The 17,807-nt window shown below is 35.8% G+C and overlaps 6 protein-coding genes across 6 annotated transcripts; 3 read left to right on the top strand and 3 right to left on the bottom strand.

Moving 5' to 3' along the window:
• Nucleotides 1-178: 178 nt before the first annotated feature.
• On the top strand, nucleotides 179-1,522 carry C9374_005438 (uncharacterized protein; the record flags this gene model as incomplete). The annotated part of the gene is made up of 1 exon (XM_044695188.1): nucleotides 179-1,522. One exon carries the CDS (start codon nucleotides 179-181, stop codon nucleotides 1,520-1,522), a length of 1,344 nt encoding a protein of 447 aa, XP_044547915.1.
• Nucleotides 1,523-1,693: 171 nt separating this feature from the next.
• C9374_005437 (uncharacterized protein) lies at nucleotides 1,694-2,224 on the bottom strand (the record flags this gene model as incomplete). Its single annotated transcript, XM_044695187.1, has 1 exon — nucleotides 1,694-2,224. One exon carries the CDS (start codon nucleotides 2,222-2,224, stop codon nucleotides 1,694-1,696), a length of 531 nt encoding a protein of 176 aa, XP_044547914.1.
• A 235-nt stretch (nucleotides 2,225-2,459) lies between these two features.
• On the top strand, nucleotides 2,460-8,990 carry C9374_005436 (uncharacterized protein; the record flags this gene model as incomplete). The annotated part of the gene is made up of 1 exon (XM_044695186.1): nucleotides 2,460-8,990. One exon carries the CDS (start codon nucleotides 2,460-2,462, stop codon nucleotides 8,988-8,990), a length of 6,531 nt encoding a protein of 2,176 aa, XP_044547913.1.
• A 2,242-nt stretch (nucleotides 8,991-11,232) lies between these two features.
• Nucleotides 11,233-13,968, bottom strand: C9374_005435 (uncharacterized protein; the record flags this gene model as incomplete). Its single annotated transcript, XM_044695185.1, has 1 exon — nucleotides 11,233-13,968. The coding sequence occupies one exon, from the start codon at nucleotides 13,966-13,968 to the stop codon at nucleotides 11,233-11,235; it is 2,736 nt and encodes a 911-aa protein (XP_044547912.1).
• A 555-nt stretch (nucleotides 13,969-14,523) lies between these two features.
• C9374_005434 (uncharacterized protein) lies at nucleotides 14,524-15,231 on the top strand (the record flags this gene model as incomplete). The annotated part of the gene is made up of 1 exon (XM_044695184.1): nucleotides 14,710-15,231. The coding sequence occupies one exon, from the start codon at nucleotides 14,710-14,712 to the stop codon at nucleotides 15,229-15,231; it is 522 nt and encodes a 173-aa protein (XP_044547911.1).
• Nucleotides 15,232-15,384: 153 nt separating this feature from the next.
• C9374_005433 (uncharacterized protein) lies at nucleotides 15,385-17,803 on the bottom strand (the record flags this gene model as incomplete). Its single annotated transcript, XM_044695183.1, has 3 exons — nucleotides 15,385-17,338; nucleotides 17,383-17,572; nucleotides 17,782-17,803. 3 exons carry the CDS (start codon nucleotides 17,801-17,803, stop codon nucleotides 15,385-15,387), a joined length of 2,166 nt encoding a protein of 721 aa, XP_044547910.1.
• Nucleotides 17,804-17,807: the final 4 nt, after the last annotated feature.

Genomic DNA, 17,807 nt, shown 5'->3' with positions numbered 1-17,807 from the left:
GATGTGATGAATGATGGTTCTTTGAAGAGCTGTTTCTTCCGGAATCTTTATTTTACTCATGAGGTATAATTGCAAAACCTTGATCAAGGAAATTAGTTCTTGATAACAATCATTGTCGTTTAGAATTGTGTCCAATGCAAGGGATGACCCAAGCCCTCATGCAGCACAACCACAAAAAATGACAAGTCAAGGGGTACTGCAACAAGACTACATTTCAACCTCATCGTCAGCTCAAACGCTCATCATGGACAATGGAGGAGATACAATCAAGATTGGGTTGGCTCCCAATTCTTTGAATGATGTTTTAGATCAAGCTAGTGAACTCAAGCGTCCTCTCATCATTCCGAACACGATTGCCAAACAAAAAGCATCATCATCCACAAGTGGTTCTGTGTTCATTGGGGATCAGCTTGAAAGTGATTGTGAATGTTTTGCATCTTTGTTATTCAGAAGACCAATTGAACGAGGATATGTTGTGGATTGTGAAACACAAGCCATGATTTGGGATTATCTGTTTAAAACACGTTTTTCAAGTTTGCCCATAAGCGAAACAAGACTCTTTCTTTCTCACCAGCCATGTACACCAAAAACTATACAAAAAGATCTTTGTCAATTAATTTTCGAATACTTTGGATTTAAAGAATATGCCTCTCTTTCTAGTCAATACCTAAGTTTTTTTGGATATCTTAATGAAATTAGTGATGAAAAATCACCTCTTTACTCAGTAGATACGACTAACCCTGTGAAATTGTCTAAAAGTGCTCTAGTAGTCGATTCTGGATTTTCGTTTACACATATTTATCCCATTATTAATTCCCTCCCTGTGAAAACTGGTATCCAAAGAATTGATATTGGCGGAAAATTATTAACAAATTACCTCAAAGAAGTCGTATCGACCAGATATTACGACATGATGGAAGAAACATATTTAATGAATCTCGTTAAAGAAAGATTGTGTTACGTATCAAAGAATTTCCTTGAAGACTTACATGCTGCTTCCTTTAGTGATTCTCCTCTTTTTCAATCTTATGTGCTACCAGATTATAGGCACAGTAAAACAGGTTATTTACTGGATACTTCAAATATGACATCAATAGACCCTGAGTTGCAAATTTTGACGCTGAATAATGAACGTATTGCTATTCCAGAACTTTTGTTTAATCCCTCTGATATTGGTCTCAATCAAGCAGGTATTGCAGAGACTTGTGCAAGAACGATACTAACTAATATCAAATCTCCAGTAGAACAGTCCATATTATTCGATGCTATTTTGATAACAGGAGGCAACACTAAATTCAAACACTTTAAAGAGAGACTAGTTCAAGAAATAAGACCATTCTGTCCAGAAGACTTCAAGTCTGTGACCGTTTTGGAAAGCAAAAATCCCATCACCTTGTGTTGGAGAGGAGCTTCAGCTTTTAGTTTCTACCAAAAACGACAACTGGACCAGTGCACTGTGAAAAAAGAAGAATATGAGGAAGCAGGGTATGAGTTATGTGAAGACAGATTTAAGCAGAGCTAAGTGTAAATGAATTTTCAACTTTACTTAAAAACAACCCTCCTGTATGGTGAGCTAATAAATATTATGTGTACAAAACCTCAGTAAATCATCAAAATGAAAATTGTGGCAGCATCGTACATAATTTATGGCTGTTGTATTATTGCGATTGAATCTATGAATCCCAAACTGTTATTATTGGTCAATGTTTTTGATATATTTTCCGAGATTTTTACGTCTGGCAGCATTAATAAGTGCGTCAGTATCAATCTTTTCTTTAACAATCTTCTTAAACTCTGGCAATTTAGGAAGAGACTTTTCGACTTCAGCTTCGTAGAAGTATTTCAAGACGTGTCCTCTTTGTTTGTGATGCATGGTTGCCTCTTCACGTTCAATATATCCACGAATAATTAAAGCATCAATCACATCAAGATCTGTTAGTCCTTTATAAGACTCAAATTCCTTGTGGATTCTTTTTCTTAAAACAGGGACATCCACAGGAAGATGGTACACGTCTCTCATCCATGGCAAAATTTTCAAAAGCCTACGATAGAGGAGCAAAGTGTTCTTTTTGGCTTCTTCCATATTCTTGCTTTGTACGGAAGCAATATAATTATTGTAATTAACGGATTGATTGGAAGAAATGTTTGCTAGGAGCAAACTTGGATTCTTGTTTGCACCATGATGAAGATGGCAAGCTGATGATGAAACTGCTCTCTTTAACATTTTTTTGATGATTTGTTTTCATCACGAGCCAATTTATTATTATTGTTTTTTCATTCAACTGTAGTTCGCCATCTCTCAAATACATACACCTAAATTTTCAAACATTATCTTGGTGAATTTGAAAGCAACACAATCATATGGCACCAAAACTAAATTAACCGTTGCAAAGTCAACGGTTCGTCCATAGAGACTGTTTTCCCGCCCAACAAAATTTGAATCATTTAAAATTAAAAAAATGTTCACACACAAATCCACAAACAACTCCCGACCTAGACTCTTGAACAAGCCCAGTGCTGGCCATTCCAAGAGGAGGAATGCAGACAGTCATGCCAGTCAAAACGAAAAGGATGAAGAAGAAGAAAAGCTCCAAAACCTCAAAGAATTTCGAGAACGAAAAAAGTTAGAAGAAATTGAAATTGATAAACGTTTCTTCGGAGCACCAATAGAAGGCACCAAACAACTTGGATGGTTGTTGAACTTTCGATCGACAAGTGTACCTGAAAAATTAGCAACTGGTGGTTCAGAAATGGAAGACAACATTCATTCATCAAGTTTGGATGTTTCTGCTGTTGTTTTGTACTTTATCAGTGATGAAGGAGAATATTTTTCTGTCACCAAAGTATTTGAACCCTATTTCTATATCGCTGTGAAGGATGATCACTCTTTTACTGAAGTGAGCAATTATTTGACATCTTTAGATCCATTGGTTTCTCTTGACATTGTTGAGAAGGAAGATTTGAATAAGATGAACCATCTCTCGGGAATTAAAGCAAAATTTATGAAATTGAAATTCAAGAATGTTCAGCAGCTCATGGAAATGAGATCTAAATTATTACCAATTATTGAAAAGAATAAGAAAAAGAATCAAAACTCATTTGAAGTACTAGAAGAAGAATTACTTGAAGAAAAAGATTTTGAAGATGAGTTCTTGGATGATTTGGATGACTATGAAAGAGGAATTCGAAGAAAGAGAAAAGCCAAACTTTCAACAATGGATTGTGTTGATAAAATTATTGACATTCGAGAATATGATATCAAGTATCACATTCGTTGTGCCATTGACAGTGATTTGAGAGTTGGTTATTGGTACGATGTTTCTATTGAAGAAGGAACTGTTGTACTCTCAATGCGACAAGATATTGAAGAAAGAGCCATTCCTAAAGTTTGTGCATTTGATATTGAAACTACCAAACCTCCTCTCATGTTTCCTGATCCTCAATCTGATCGAATTATGATGATATCTTACATGATTGATGGTCACGGTTACTTAATTGTGAATCGTGAAATTGTATCAGAAGATATTGAAAATTTTGATTACACACCCAAAGACGAATTTCCAGGTTATTTCGAAGTATTTAATGTTGAAAATGAGAAGGAGTTATTGTTAAAATGGTTTTCACACATGCAAGAAGAGAAACCTTGTGTCTATGTCACTTACAACGGTGACTACTTTGATTGGCCTTTCATTGAAGAAAGAGCAAAAGTATATTCACTCAATTTGAGAGAACACGTTGGTTATTACAGACTCTCAGGAGATAGCAAGAGATTAGGATCGGACACAGAATATGGTAGTTCCTTTGGTGTTCACATTGACTGTTTGTATTGGGTCATTAGAGATAGTTATTTACCTCATGGTTCACATGGATTGAAAGCAGTGACTAGAGCCAAACTCAAATACGATCCTATTGAGGTAGATCCAGAAGAAATGCTTCCTCTTGCTTCCTCAGAACCACAAAAATTAGCTTCCTATTCAGTTTCAGATGCTGTTTCAACTTATTATCTATATATGAAGTATATCAATCCTTTTATTTTCTCATTGTGTAATATCATTCCAATGCCTCCAGATGAAGTATTGAGAAAGGGTTCAGGAACTTTGTGTGAAACTTTATTGATGGTTCAAGCATTCAAAGGAAATATTATTTTCCCAAATCGATATCAATCAGATCCAGAGAAAATGTATAAGGGACACTTGATTGCCAGTGAGACCTATATTGGAGGTCGTGTGGAAGGTTTAAAATCCGGTGTGTATCGATCCGATATTCCACACTCTTTCAAATTGAATCCAAATCGATATCAAACACTGATTGCCAATGTGGATCGAGCTCTTCGATTTTCTATTCAAGTTGAACAACAACTCGAGGTGGATCAAGTGGCTAACTTTGATGAAGTGAAACAAGAAATTATTGATGCCTTACTCAAGTTGAAAGAAACACCTGAGAGAATGGAATGTCCAAAATTGTACCACTTGGACGTTGGTGCCATGTATCCAAATATTATTTTAACACATCGATTACAACCCTCTGCCATGGTCAATGAAGATACATGTGCTCAATGCATTTATAACAAACCAGAGAATGATTGTAAGAGAATTATGAAATGGCATTTCAGAGCTGAATATTTCACAGCCACTCGTTCGGAATTTAATATTGCAAAGAATACACTCATGAATGAAAACCCAGATTATACCAACGAAGAATTGAGAAAACGAGTCGGTGAAATTAGTCAAAAAGCTCACAAAAAGAAATACAATAAGGAGAGTATGGTTAAAGATGCCACTATTTGTCAACGAGAAAATCCATTCTATGTGAACACTGTGAGAGAATTTCGTGATCGAAGATATGTGTTGAAAGATAAAACAAAAGAATGGAAAGACAAGATGAAAGATCCAGAGTTTGAAGAAAAAGCCAAAGTCATGCTCGTTCTGTATGATTCTCTTCAACTTGCACACAAATGTATTTTGAACTCGTTCTATGGCTATGTCATGAGAAAAGCAGCTCGATGGTATTCTATGGAAATGGCAGGTGTTGTAACATATAATGGAGCTCAAATTATTAGAATGGCAAGAGAATTAATTGATGATATTGGAACTTCACTTGAATTAGATACTGATGGTATTTGGTGTATGCTTCCTGGTTCATTCCCTGAAAACTTTACACTCAAATTAACGAATGGAAAGAAGAGAACTATTTCATATCCATGTTTAATGTTAAATGCAGATGTTGCACAGAATTTTAGTAACAATCAATATCAAAATTTCAATCCCGAGACTGGACAATGGGAAAAACGTTCAGAATGTTCCATTTTCTTTGAAGTGGATGGACCTTATCGTGCCATGATCTTACCAGCCTCAAAAGAAGAAGGAAAATCTATCAAGAAAAGATATGCAGTATTCAATCATGATGGAACATTGGCCGAATTGAAAGGATTTGAAATTAAGAGAAGAGGTGAATTGAAATTGATCAAAATTTTCCAATCTCAAGTCTTTGAACAATTCTTGAAAGGTCTAACTCTCAAAGAATGTTATGATTGTGTTGCAGAAATTGCGAATCGATGGCTTGATATTCTTTACACAAAAGGTGAAGGAATTGAAACAAAACAACTCTTTGATTACATTACAGAAAGTTCAAATATGAGCAAAAAGCTTGAAGAATATGGAAATCAAAAAGCAGCAAGAATTACTGCTGCTAAAAGACTTGTGGACTTGTTTGGAGAACAAATGGTTCGAGATAAGGGATTAGTCTGTAGTTATATTGTGGCTAAAAAACCTGAAAATGCAAGCGTGACAGAACGTGTCATTCCAACAATAGTTTTTCAAAAAGAAGAATCTGTCTGTCTTACATTCTTGAGAAAATGGACCAAAGATAATTCACTCACAGAAATTGATTTGAAAGAAATTGTGGATTGGGATTATTATATTGAACGATTGGGAAGTGCCATTCAAAAGATTATTACCATTCCTGCTGCATTGCAAGCCATTGAAAATCCAGTGCCGAGAGTGAAACATCCAGATTGGTTGTTGAAGAAATTGAAAGAGAATGATAGTCAATCGAAACAGAGATCTCTTCTCTCCATGTTGAAATCAAGTTCTTCCACTATGGAAGATGTGAACTCGGATGTTATGGATTCATCAGACTCCACCGATGAGGATGGATGGACTCTGAAACGTAAATTGGATGAAAACCACTTGTCTGACGATGAACAAGTTTCACAAAAAAAGAAAAAACCAAACAAGAAGAAGAAACAACAACATGAATCCAGCGATGATGAAGAGACCAATGCTCCACTTGGAGATGGTACCATGGCATCCTTTGTTCAATTCTATTCCAATCAACTTAAAGATTTAGTATGGCATATTCTTGAAATTAGAGAAACAGACACACCAGGACTTCTCAATCTCTTTATTTGTGTGGGAGGCAAGATGAGAACGATGAAAATTAAGGTACCACGTGTGATTTATCTCAATTTCTATAAGAAACAACAGTATGATGTAGAACCAAGAAAGAAACTTCCAATGCTCTCAAGTCTTTTATCAGAAAATTCAGTGACTAACAAACAAGAAACATTCCTCTATAAGAAGAAATTTGATGAAGTTGTTTATCAAAAGAATTTACAAAGCATGTATTCTGAATTTTCTAATCCTGATATTCAAGGAGTGTATGAAACTCAAATTGATCCAGTGTTAAGATCCATACTTTATATTGGTGCATTATGTAAGGTAGATCCAAAATCGAGAAGCAAATTAGATTCCACTTCTGTCTTGTCTGTTTCTGATTTGATTCAAATCGATGGAAATATTTCTAAAAAGACAAGAGGTGTCTCCTATTTGAATGATATCAGTAATTTACAGAAATTATATTTATTTGAAAGTTACTCAGATGTGAGAGGAATTATTGGATTGTTTTCATTTGCCACTAAGAAGGCATACATCTTTTTGATTCATTCTGTTGAGATTCAAACCGTTGGTCTTCATCCAGATCGAATCTTTGATGAAGTTTTGGATCAATTATTGCAAACAAATTCACAATTGAATATTACAGAAATTGAAGAATTTGAACTTGATGTTTACAAGAATCGAAATGATGTGATTCGTGAAATTAATAACATTTTAACACGAGAAAGAAAGGCCTCTTCCTTATTAATGGTACAATCTCCATTCTCATTCCAAACCAAGACTGCTGCAGAGCAAGCTCCTATTTTATCTGAAATTCCAATTATTGCCATTCCTTTCAATGATGAAGATAACAAGTATCAACATGCTCTCTCTGGTTATTGGATGAATCAATGTGTGAAACAAATGTTCATTCGATATTGTGCCATTGAAAAGTGGTATCAAGATATGGTCAGCTACAGTAATTATTGTGGTATTCCAATTGGTAATATTGAATCCAATGACTTTGTCATGTTCCTTATTGATATCATGTTAGGAAGATCTCTTCAAGAAAATTATGTGCTGTGGTTGAGTAAGGCCAACAAACCTGATTTGGGTGGATGTGAAAATGATGCTCTTCAACAGCAAGCTCTCATCAGTGATGAACAATTATATTCTAGAAGTGGATCTTTTATTAACCATTCAGCATGTTATCACTCTGTTTGTGTGGAATTTGAATTGAGCCATTTGGATATCAATGCGATACTTCAAAGTAATTTCATTGAAGAAACTTTGGATGAGAAAAACACGAATGCATCGAAATTTGCTTCAACTCCTGAAGTATTCAAGATATTCAAGCAATTAGTTTCTAAATTATTTGCTGATGTCCACAATGAAGAAGCATTGTCACCTCAAGTACCTGATCTGATTTTAGCAAACTTGTATCGATGGTGTAGCAATTCTCATGCCAAGATGTATCATCCAGAAATCCTATCCTTTGTTTATAGACTTCAAAAGAAAGCATTTCTTCAATTATGTGCACATTTAAAGAAATCTGGATGTAGAATTATTTATGCCAATTTTACCAAAGTTGTGATTGACACGGGAAAGAACACCATTGATGAAGCAACCATTTATACAGATTATCTAAAATCAAGTCTTCAACAACAAAAACTCTTTGCATGGATTGATATTGAAGTTAAAAACATGTGGAGTAATCTTTTATGGTACAATCCAAGAAATTACTTGGGATTTAAAGAAGATCAAGAAACTGAAACTGGTCTCGTTGCAGATCCTCAAATTGATATTCTTGATGAACTTCCACAAGCTGTGAAAACTCATTTAATTTTCTATGTATCGACATACATGTATGAATGTTTAAAGTTTAGAAGATCTCTCGATGAGAAAATGTCCACCATGAAACCAGAAGAATTTCACAAGAGTCAAGAAGAGCATGCACAAGAATTTCTCTCTACCAAATATTCCGAAAGTCTCATGGATACGATGAGTAATCAATTGAAACAATTAACCATGCAAGTGATGGATAGCAACAACACCAATGGAAAAGACATTCGATTAGAATTTGTCAATGCACTGTGTCATTTACTTTCCATTGATCTATTCATTCGAGATGAAGTGAATGTTTTGAAACGATCCTTATTGAAATTATTAGGTGTGAAAGAATTCTCTCCAGAATCTATTTTCAAACGAACTCAACATTCATTCAAACTTCCAGATATGATTTGTTCTTATTGCAGTTCATGTTTTGATCTTGAATTAGGAAAAGGACACGATCATGGTTTCAAATGTCAACACTGCACGAGTGATTTTGATAAGAATCTCATTGAGGGAAAACTCATTGATTTCACACAAAACAAAATGATTAGTTATCAATTACAAGATTTGCAATGCTCTCGATGTTCACAAATTAATCCAAATAATGTCATGGAACGTTGTACTTGTTCTGGTAAATGGATTCCAGCACAAGCAGAAAATAAGAGTGAAAAGATATTTGAAACACTTCGATTATTGGAATCGATTGCTGAGCAGTATCATTTTGAAACATTGAGTGAAATTTTAAAGTACAATTTCAATAGTAGTAACCAAAAGTATTATTAAGGATCTTGGTGGTGTTACGTGGGGTACTTGTCATATTTCCAATGTGTTTATTGGCCATACAGATCTAATTGAATCATCTGGAACAATTGCAATGACAAACACACAATTCCATATTAAAATTCGAATGAATAAAATTGTATGCAAACGTGTAAATTAGTATTGCCCATTACTGCGATGGACGAAATGCTGGCGCTATCGCTATGTCATTACAAAAATTTTTGTCTTTTTCTTTCATAATCATCGAATTTGCTATTTAGGAAGGATCTCTTGTCATCCCAAGTTGTCAGTCATCTACCCGATAACTTCACGGCTTACTAATTTATCGACAAAATGAGAAGGGAATTCTGTTCTCGAGCTATTAACCGTGCTGAAAGATTTCACTCAGAATTGGACCCGAAAATGTTGTGTTTGAATTGAACAAAAAAACAAAATCCTCACTCTCACAACCAACTGGTTTCAATCTCATCATCTATACGAAGATTCTTGTGCTCTCTCAGTTCTTTTGTTCTAGTGTTTTTTTATTGTACGTGATCATCTCTTTTCGCTCAATTCCTTTTTCAGCGATAGACAAAAACATTGCAAAACAGACCTCTTTCGTACTGCCACGACAAGTGTACTGCCGGCCACACATCTATATACACCACTCGTGAGGCATTGTCAAGGAAATACACCATACATTTTGTGGTCCATATTATCGAAACAGGTGTTCCTGCACATGTGCATGGTTACCAATATCCATGCATGTGTGTCACACAGAATACTTCTTCTTCAATATTTTGCCTGTTGAATATCACAACCTTGCATTGTGCCCCTGACATCCTTAATTTTTCAAATTTCAGAAACAAAATTAGAGAAGACTTCCACGTTCGGTCTTTCTCACGCGTCTAGTTACCGTGTGCACACCATTTATTTCCTTATTTTAGTGACCACCACAACGATACATTTGGTGCGGATCACGAGATTTTCTTTTCACTTTTACTGCCTGAGGTGTAGAGAGAGAGATTGCTGAGTTGAAACAAACAACAACAACAACAACCACTCTCTTGCCACAACCACACACAACAAAAAACAATAACTACAACACAACGCACAACAACAACAATCGTTGAACTGCTTCACAGCGTACGAGAGGCAGTCTCTAACATTGTTGTTTTTACAAGGTCTCACACACTTTTAATAGCATCATGACTTGGTATCATCCAATGAATGCCTACTATTCTTTTTCTGTAGATCATCAAGGTATGATTCATTCCAACCCAACAACAACAACAACAACACCATCACTACTCCCTACCTCATCCACTCACCAACAACCACAGCTTACCAACAATCACTCCTCCATGGAAGCACGATTGATTCACATTCCTCACTTGGCCGAATCAATTTCAGCTTTACATGTCAGTGATCAACATCATCACGAGCTGACCATATTCAAAACACAATCCATATTGGCTCCTTTGAATGGTCATCCACACTCTCCATGCAGTTTGTTTTTATCAAATTCCACTTCTCTTCTTTCAATGTCATACGAGACACGTGTTGAACTACTGGTCACAGATGTACGTCACATGTGTTACCCAGTGGCTTGCTTTAAAATTACCTGCATGTCACCTTTGACAACACTCACCTTTAAAGACATCGTTATCGCCGACTACTTGGTTAACGGTTTATGTGATTCTACCATGAGAGCATGGGTGAGAATCAATGACACCACCGTCCTACCTTTAAGAGTCAGCATCATTCTTTGAAAGCAACTCCACTTTGAGAAAAATATGATACTATAATTTATTCCATGTCATCATGTAGCATAATGATGATCATGTGCATATACATGCATTGATACCACATATTGCATGGAACATGTGCATATGCTTAACAATTATTATTTCAATATTTGTATTACTATTACTACTTTAAACAACAAAATACTATTTTCCAACAACAACAATTTTAACAAAAAACAAAACGACAAGATTTCTTAATAACACTGCAGTGGATGATTTCATTTTGCGAGAAGATGTCATTCACATGTTGTATCAATTATAAAAATCAAAATAAACATGATGATGAGAATTTGTGAGCAATCTCTTTCAGTGGTGTTGTTAAGTGTCAACAACAAAATCTTAACAATAGTTCAAATGAAAATTAAGCTATCTACATTTATTTTCCATCTTGACACATATTATTTCAAAGGTGAAAATCGATTTAGCTTCTGTCGACAAAATCATGCATGATTATATCTTTACAGTTTAGACTTCTTATTTCTACTTACTCCATCCTCACCAGATCGATCTGGCAATACGGTGAATCTAAATGTTCCATCGACACCTTGAACAATGACATGATTACCATCTTTCAATTCACCCTTCAACATTAACTTGCTCAACTCGGTCACAATAAATTTCTGAATATATCTTTGCATTGGTCGAGCACCATAGCTTGGATCATATGCTTCCTTAACAATTAATTCACATGCAGAATCTCTCAAATCAATGGTAATGTCCCTTTCTTGAAGTCTTTCTGTGATTTTATCCAATTGCAATCTCACAACATCCATCAAGTGTTTTTGAGTGAGAGGAGAGAAGAACAAAATGTCATCCAAACGATTCAAGAACTCTGGTGAGAAGTGTTTTTTGATGAGATCCATCACTTGCTTCTTCACTTGTTGTCTGTTACTTTCATTCATATTCAGGAAGAGATGAGATCCAATATTGGAGGTGAGAATGATCACAGTATTCTTGAAATCCACTGTTCTTCCTTGAGAATCTGTTAATCTTCCTTCATCGAGTAGCTGAAGAAGAACATTCAATACACGTGGATGAGCTTTTTCAACTTCATCGAATAGTACCACTGTGTATGGTCTTCTTCGGACAGGCTCTGTCAATTGTGAATCGCGATCGTAACCAACATAACCTGGAGGAGCTCCAATGAGTTTCGAAACTGAATGTTCTTCCATGTATTCACTCATATCAATACGAATCATGTGTTTCTCATCATCGAATAATTCTTTGGCAATGGCCTTTGCAAGTTGAGTTTTACCAGTACCTGTCATACCACAGAATAAGAAGGATCCAATGGGCTTATTGGGATCGCTTAATCCACTTCTCGATCGAATGATAGCTTCAGAGAGAGATGCAATGGCTTCGTCTTGACCAATGACTCTCTTTTTCAAACGATCTTCAAGTTTAAGGATTTTATCCTTCTCAGTTTCATTGAGTTTTTCAACAGGAATTCCAGTCCATCTTGAAACCACTTCATTGATTTGTTCTGGACCTACAATATCACTCACAAGTTTGTTTCCACCTCCAGTTTTCACATCTTCTTCTTCTTGTTGTTCAATTCGTTTCTTGAGTTGTTTGATGGATTCTTCCAATTCAGGAATGGCACCATATTTCAAATCAGAAGCCAAAGCGAGATCGTAACGTGCCTCTGCATCCACCATTTTGGCTTTCAATCTCTCAAGTTTTTGATTCTTTTCTCTCAATTCATTCACAAGAGATCGTTCAGCTTCAAACTTTAAAATCAGTGGTTTCAATTCTTCATCAATTTTGGATATTTCTCGTTTGACTTCTTCTAATCGTTGTTTGGTCTTTTCATCTTCAAAGTTCTTTTCCTTTTCTAAGGCAGTAGCTTCTACTTCAAGTTGTAATTTTCTTCGTTCTAAGGTATCAATGGCTTCAGGTCTGCTATCTAATTGCACACGAATGGAGGAACATGCTTCATCAATCAAATCAATACTCTTATCTGGATTAAATCTTCCTGAAATGTAACGAGAAGAGAGACGAGCTGCCTGCACCAATGCAGCATCCAAAATACGAACACCATGATGAGCTTCATAACGATCTTTCAAACCTCTCAATATGGAAATGGTTTCTTGCACAGATGGTTCTTCAACGAATACAGGTTGGAATCGACGCTCAAAAGCAGCATCCTTTTCAATATACTTCTTGTATTCACCAAGTGTGGTAGCACCAATTAATCTCAACATTCCACGTGCCAATAAGGGTTTGATCATGTTGGCAATATCCATGCTGCCTTCTCCTGTGGCACCAGCTCCAACAATGGTGTGAATTTCGTCAATGAAGAGAATGATATCATTGTGATTTTCTTCAACCTCTTTTAAGAGAGCTTTCACTCGTTCTTCTAATTCACCTCTGTATTTACTGCCACTAATCATTGAGGCTAAATCTATGGCAAATAGTTTGCATTTCAAATTTTGAGGAATGTCACCTTTAGCAATTCTCATTGCGATACCCTCCACGATGGCTGTTTTACCAACACCAGGAGGACCTAACAAGACTGGATTGTTCTTGGTTCTTCTCGATAGAATTCGAATGGTTCTAGCAATTTCCTTGTCTCTTCCAACCACTGGATCCAATTTACCTTCTCGTGCTCGTTCGACCAAATCCAAACCATATCGATTCAATGCATCATAGCCGGATTCTGCTTGTTTGGATTCGACCTTCTTTCCACCTCTAATCTGAGAAAGTACATCTTTTAGCACGGTTTTAGTTAAGGCATTACCGGTAGCTTTAGAAATGGCACTATTGACATCAGTATCATCCATGAGAGCCAATAATACATGGTCGACAGCTAACAAATGGTCACCTAATTGTTCTCTGATGGTATCGGCATTCTGTAGTACTGTCACTAATCTTCTATTGGGTGCTAAATCTTGCACTGGTGGTGATTGAGAAGCAATTTTAGTTTGCATACTCGACTTGAGTTCTTTTTGAATTTTAGCACAGTCAATATTGAGTGGAGTGGCACTGGCTCCCTTGGTAGCTGTTCCTCCTACGCCGCTGGTGCTGCTTAATTTCTTACAAACTAAATTTCCAAGAGATTGAGAATCATCTGGATCGAAAATGACGCAAGCAACATGAAGAGGAGAAATATAAATGTGTGAATTTTCTTTGGCGAGATGAAAAGCGTCGGAAATGGTTTGATTTGTTTTATCGGTGAACTTGTCGGGATTCATTTGTTGTCGTTATATAATGTGTTGTTTGCAAAGAGTAATAGTATCAAGGTAGGATCAAGTTTCAAAGTACGAGTCTAGCTATTAGCTTTCACAATACGTTGTTGTTTTTTTTTGTCTTATTAAGCCTTCATCGCGCCAATCGAGTCGAATTTATATATTTTCACTATGATGACCTTTTTTAACTTTGTTCTATTTTTGAGATCGGAAGGTCAACTTCCGAAGTTGTGCATGTTTCGTGAGCTAATTGAAATCATTCCGATGGCCATTCGTAAACAAGTTGAATTTTTAATGATATTGATCCCTTTGCTTATTTTTTTGTTCCGTTATTACCATGACTTGACAGAATCCACCTCTTTCTCTTTCGTTGTCGACATGTATTACTGATGATTACTGAGTTCTGACTTTACTTACAAATTTATAGAATACTTTCATGCTTATTTCTCCATGGTGCAGAGAAAAACTGAAGTCTGAGGAGACCCTCCCACAACTGATGACGCAAAGCATTGTGCACTTCAAATAAGGAACAAAGACGGCGATCTTCAATTTATAAAAAAAATGTCTGGTCATCACCATCATCATCACCATTGCGGAAATTGTTGTTCCGAAGCACAGCAAGGAGACTTTCAAGGAGGAGATGACCATCATCACTGCGAACACGATCATGGAGCTCATGATAAGAATGAACTGGAAGGTTTTCAACAAACTTTATTTCCCTATATCGATAAAATTCATGTAAGATGTATGAACGAGCACAAACAAGATGCTTGTCAAAGCATAATTAGGCCATACAATGAAAGAAAGTCAACAAATGGATATTTAGAAAGTGCTGTGGATAGTGAATTGTTATTAACTGTTCCTTTTACTGTTTCAGTCAATATTAAATCTTTTCAAATCATCGGTGGAGATCCCATAACTTGTCCTTCTAAGGTGAAAATTTTCAAGAATAATGAATTGTTGGATATTGATACTGCTTCACAAAAGAAAGCAGACCAAGAGCTTGATCTCACATACGATGGGGATGGAACATATGACTTTTTGCTGAAAACAAGCAAGTTTGCAAATGTTCAGTCTTTGACGCTATTTTTCCCTTCAAATTTTGGTGGTGATAACACAAGAATTACCTATATTGGTTTCAAAGGAGAATATTCTGACTATAAGAGACGTGCTGTTCAGGCCATATATGAAGCAGCTCCTCAAATGAAAGATCACAAAGTAGATGCCTTGGAGGATCAGTGGGCTAACGCAAAGAAATTAGGAATGTAATGAAAGCTTAATAACTTGTATTGTTTTTAACATTCATTCCTATGTTTTATTCAAGCCCAATAGTGTACATAATGTTAAAAATGGAATGGTTAAAGTTGTAATACTACCACCCAAAATAATAAAATTAAAACCCTAACAAAACAACAACCATCCCTAATCTAATGAAGAAAGGATTGGAGAGACGAGCTTCAATCGTTCCTCGAGCAATTCATTTGCTCTATCAAGTCTTTGTGCAAGCCCTCTGTACTCATTGTTGCCAGCTGCAAGCTTTTTGAGTACACCAATACTTTGTTGCCAGAATGGAATTGCCTTATCCTTAAACTCTTTGAATGGAGTTTGGCAACAAAGGAAATGCGTCTTGAAGAGGGTAGGAGTTAATTTTTCAATTGGAGTGGTCAACAATACGTGAGCTACAATACCCATGGTGTTGTTAGAATCAACGCTGAAGGATGATAAATTTCTCAGCGAGGTCATGATAGATGCTACACTGTCTGAGGCAATGTTATGTGACATATAAACAGCAGTCAAAATGGATTCATACAAATGAGCAATATTTGTCTGCAATAACTTAACAATAGAGTAAAAAATGGCAAGATCTAGCTTGATGGGACCAGACCAGCCACTTTGAGAAAGACCTGTTCGTCTAAATGTCAATGGAACTAGACTCATAACTCTGGTAATTAAAATTACATCTTCTTCGTTGGCAATCTTTTCTTCAACAGCATATGGCTTTTCATATCTCCATGTGTTTGTTAACATTTTTGCTAATTCTATAAGAATTAATGTTTGCTCTACATAAATTTTAGCTGTTGCTAATGCTTTTCCTTTTGCAGTCAAAAAATCAGTGGATCCCTGTAGTGGCTTCTTCATATATGTCAAAGATTCCAATACTTTCAAATGGATGAACGTTTTAACCTCATTAACTGTCGAGAATTCTTGGGGTTGATTTTTTTTCATAGGAGTTGGCTTCCAATTTAGTGCAAAACCTAGAGAAGTGCAATCCTTTGAGTAAGATAGCTTTTGTTGTTGGAAGTGTTTGGAAATCGCGGCATCAGTAATCTGGAATTGGAGACCATCTAAAAAAACATTTACAGGCTTTCTGTCAATGGTAATCTCACTTAATTTGTGCTCGTCAGAGCTGTTATACCTAATAAGAACAACACCTTTTTGCTTGAAATAATCACTCATTTCGCTTGTAAGATAGTTGAGCGATGTTGAATAAATTGGTTTCCATACTTCAATAAATTCCTTGTACTCTTCAGAGTCAAATAATGGGCTTGGTTCATAGAATATGCCATTAACCAGATTTCCAACGAATTGTGGAGACAAAAGTCCGTGGCAAATTAAAAAGTAAATCTCGTCTGGTAATCTCTCGCCTACAATCTCGTCGAAATCTCTTGGAAGTTCATCCCTGTTCATAACTACCACAGTATTTGTAAAGAAGTCCAAAACTGGATGATGCATTATCAAATATTTGTTTAAAAGAAATGGAATAGAAAGATCCTCTCTGTGATTCATAGAGAAAATAGCTTTAGCAGATCCGATTGCCTTAATATTCTCAATTTCTGTTTTGAAGCGCTCTTCCTTCTTGACGTTATTTTGGAAAGGTGATGGAGTTGAAAATCCTTTGAAGAAGTAGCTTCCAGAAAGCAAAGCAGCATCCAAAAATTGATTGTTTGTTACTCTTTCACTTGTTAGTATTTGTTGTTTTTCTACATATTGAAATGTTTTTTGTGTCCAATCAATAGATAAAATAACTCTTGGGATGTCGAACATCAATAACTCTTCATCTCCCATTACTCCATGAACTAGGTTGGTGTCTGTCATATAGCCAAGCTGTCCCCAAGCCAAGTATGGAGCCCTCATAAACTCCACATTATTTTCAATAAATAAGTCAAACAAAGCATTAATTGTGTCAGGAGAGGCCAGAATTTGATTTCCTTGTGCTCTAGAAAAAAGCATTTTAGCCTCTGATTTCTGATCCTTTTCATAAGATCCCCAAGCTGATTTAAGAGAAACAGTTCTTGATTGATATACTCCTGTTGAACGCTCTTTTTTAACACAGTTAATACCATTGAAAACAAACACTGGAGTGATGCCAGCATCTCTGCAAAGATATTATTATGCTTACTGTCACTAACAGTTACTTACTTGATTTGCTTTAAATTTGTTTGAACCAAATATGCTAATGAAATTGGTATTCCTCCTGTTGCAATCTGAAAAGGTTCATGTTTTTCATGATATAATAATTTCAACCAATGGAAGCCATCAATCCCTATTTTACATCCACGAAGATACTCGAGAGATTCCGTGTTTATGTATTTTTTCTCAATAAGAAAGCCTTCATAGGAAAAGAAGAATAATCGTGGTGAGCACAAACAGCCCGATGATATTGTTGTATCATATTGTCCATATTGTAGATGTTCACCAAAAGTATAAATACAAAATACAATATTGTTGGACAATCAATTAATCAAAAATTATTAGAAACATGTTCGGAGCGTGTAATGTTGGTACCAAATAATGTTCATCTCCACTATCCATACATACCACTCAAACCCTGAATCGTCATTTTG

The sequence above is a fragment of the Naegleria lovaniensis genome, assembly GCF_003324165.1.
Source record: "Naegleria lovaniensis strain ATCC 30569 chromosome Unknown tig024, whole genome shotgun sequence".
Lineage (NCBI taxonomy): Eukaryota > Heterolobosea > Eutetramitea > Acrasida > Naegleriidae > Naegleria > Naegleria lovaniensis.
The sequence above is the reverse complement of the archived record's forward strand: the minus strand, read 5'-3'. Positions and strand labels throughout refer to the sequence as shown.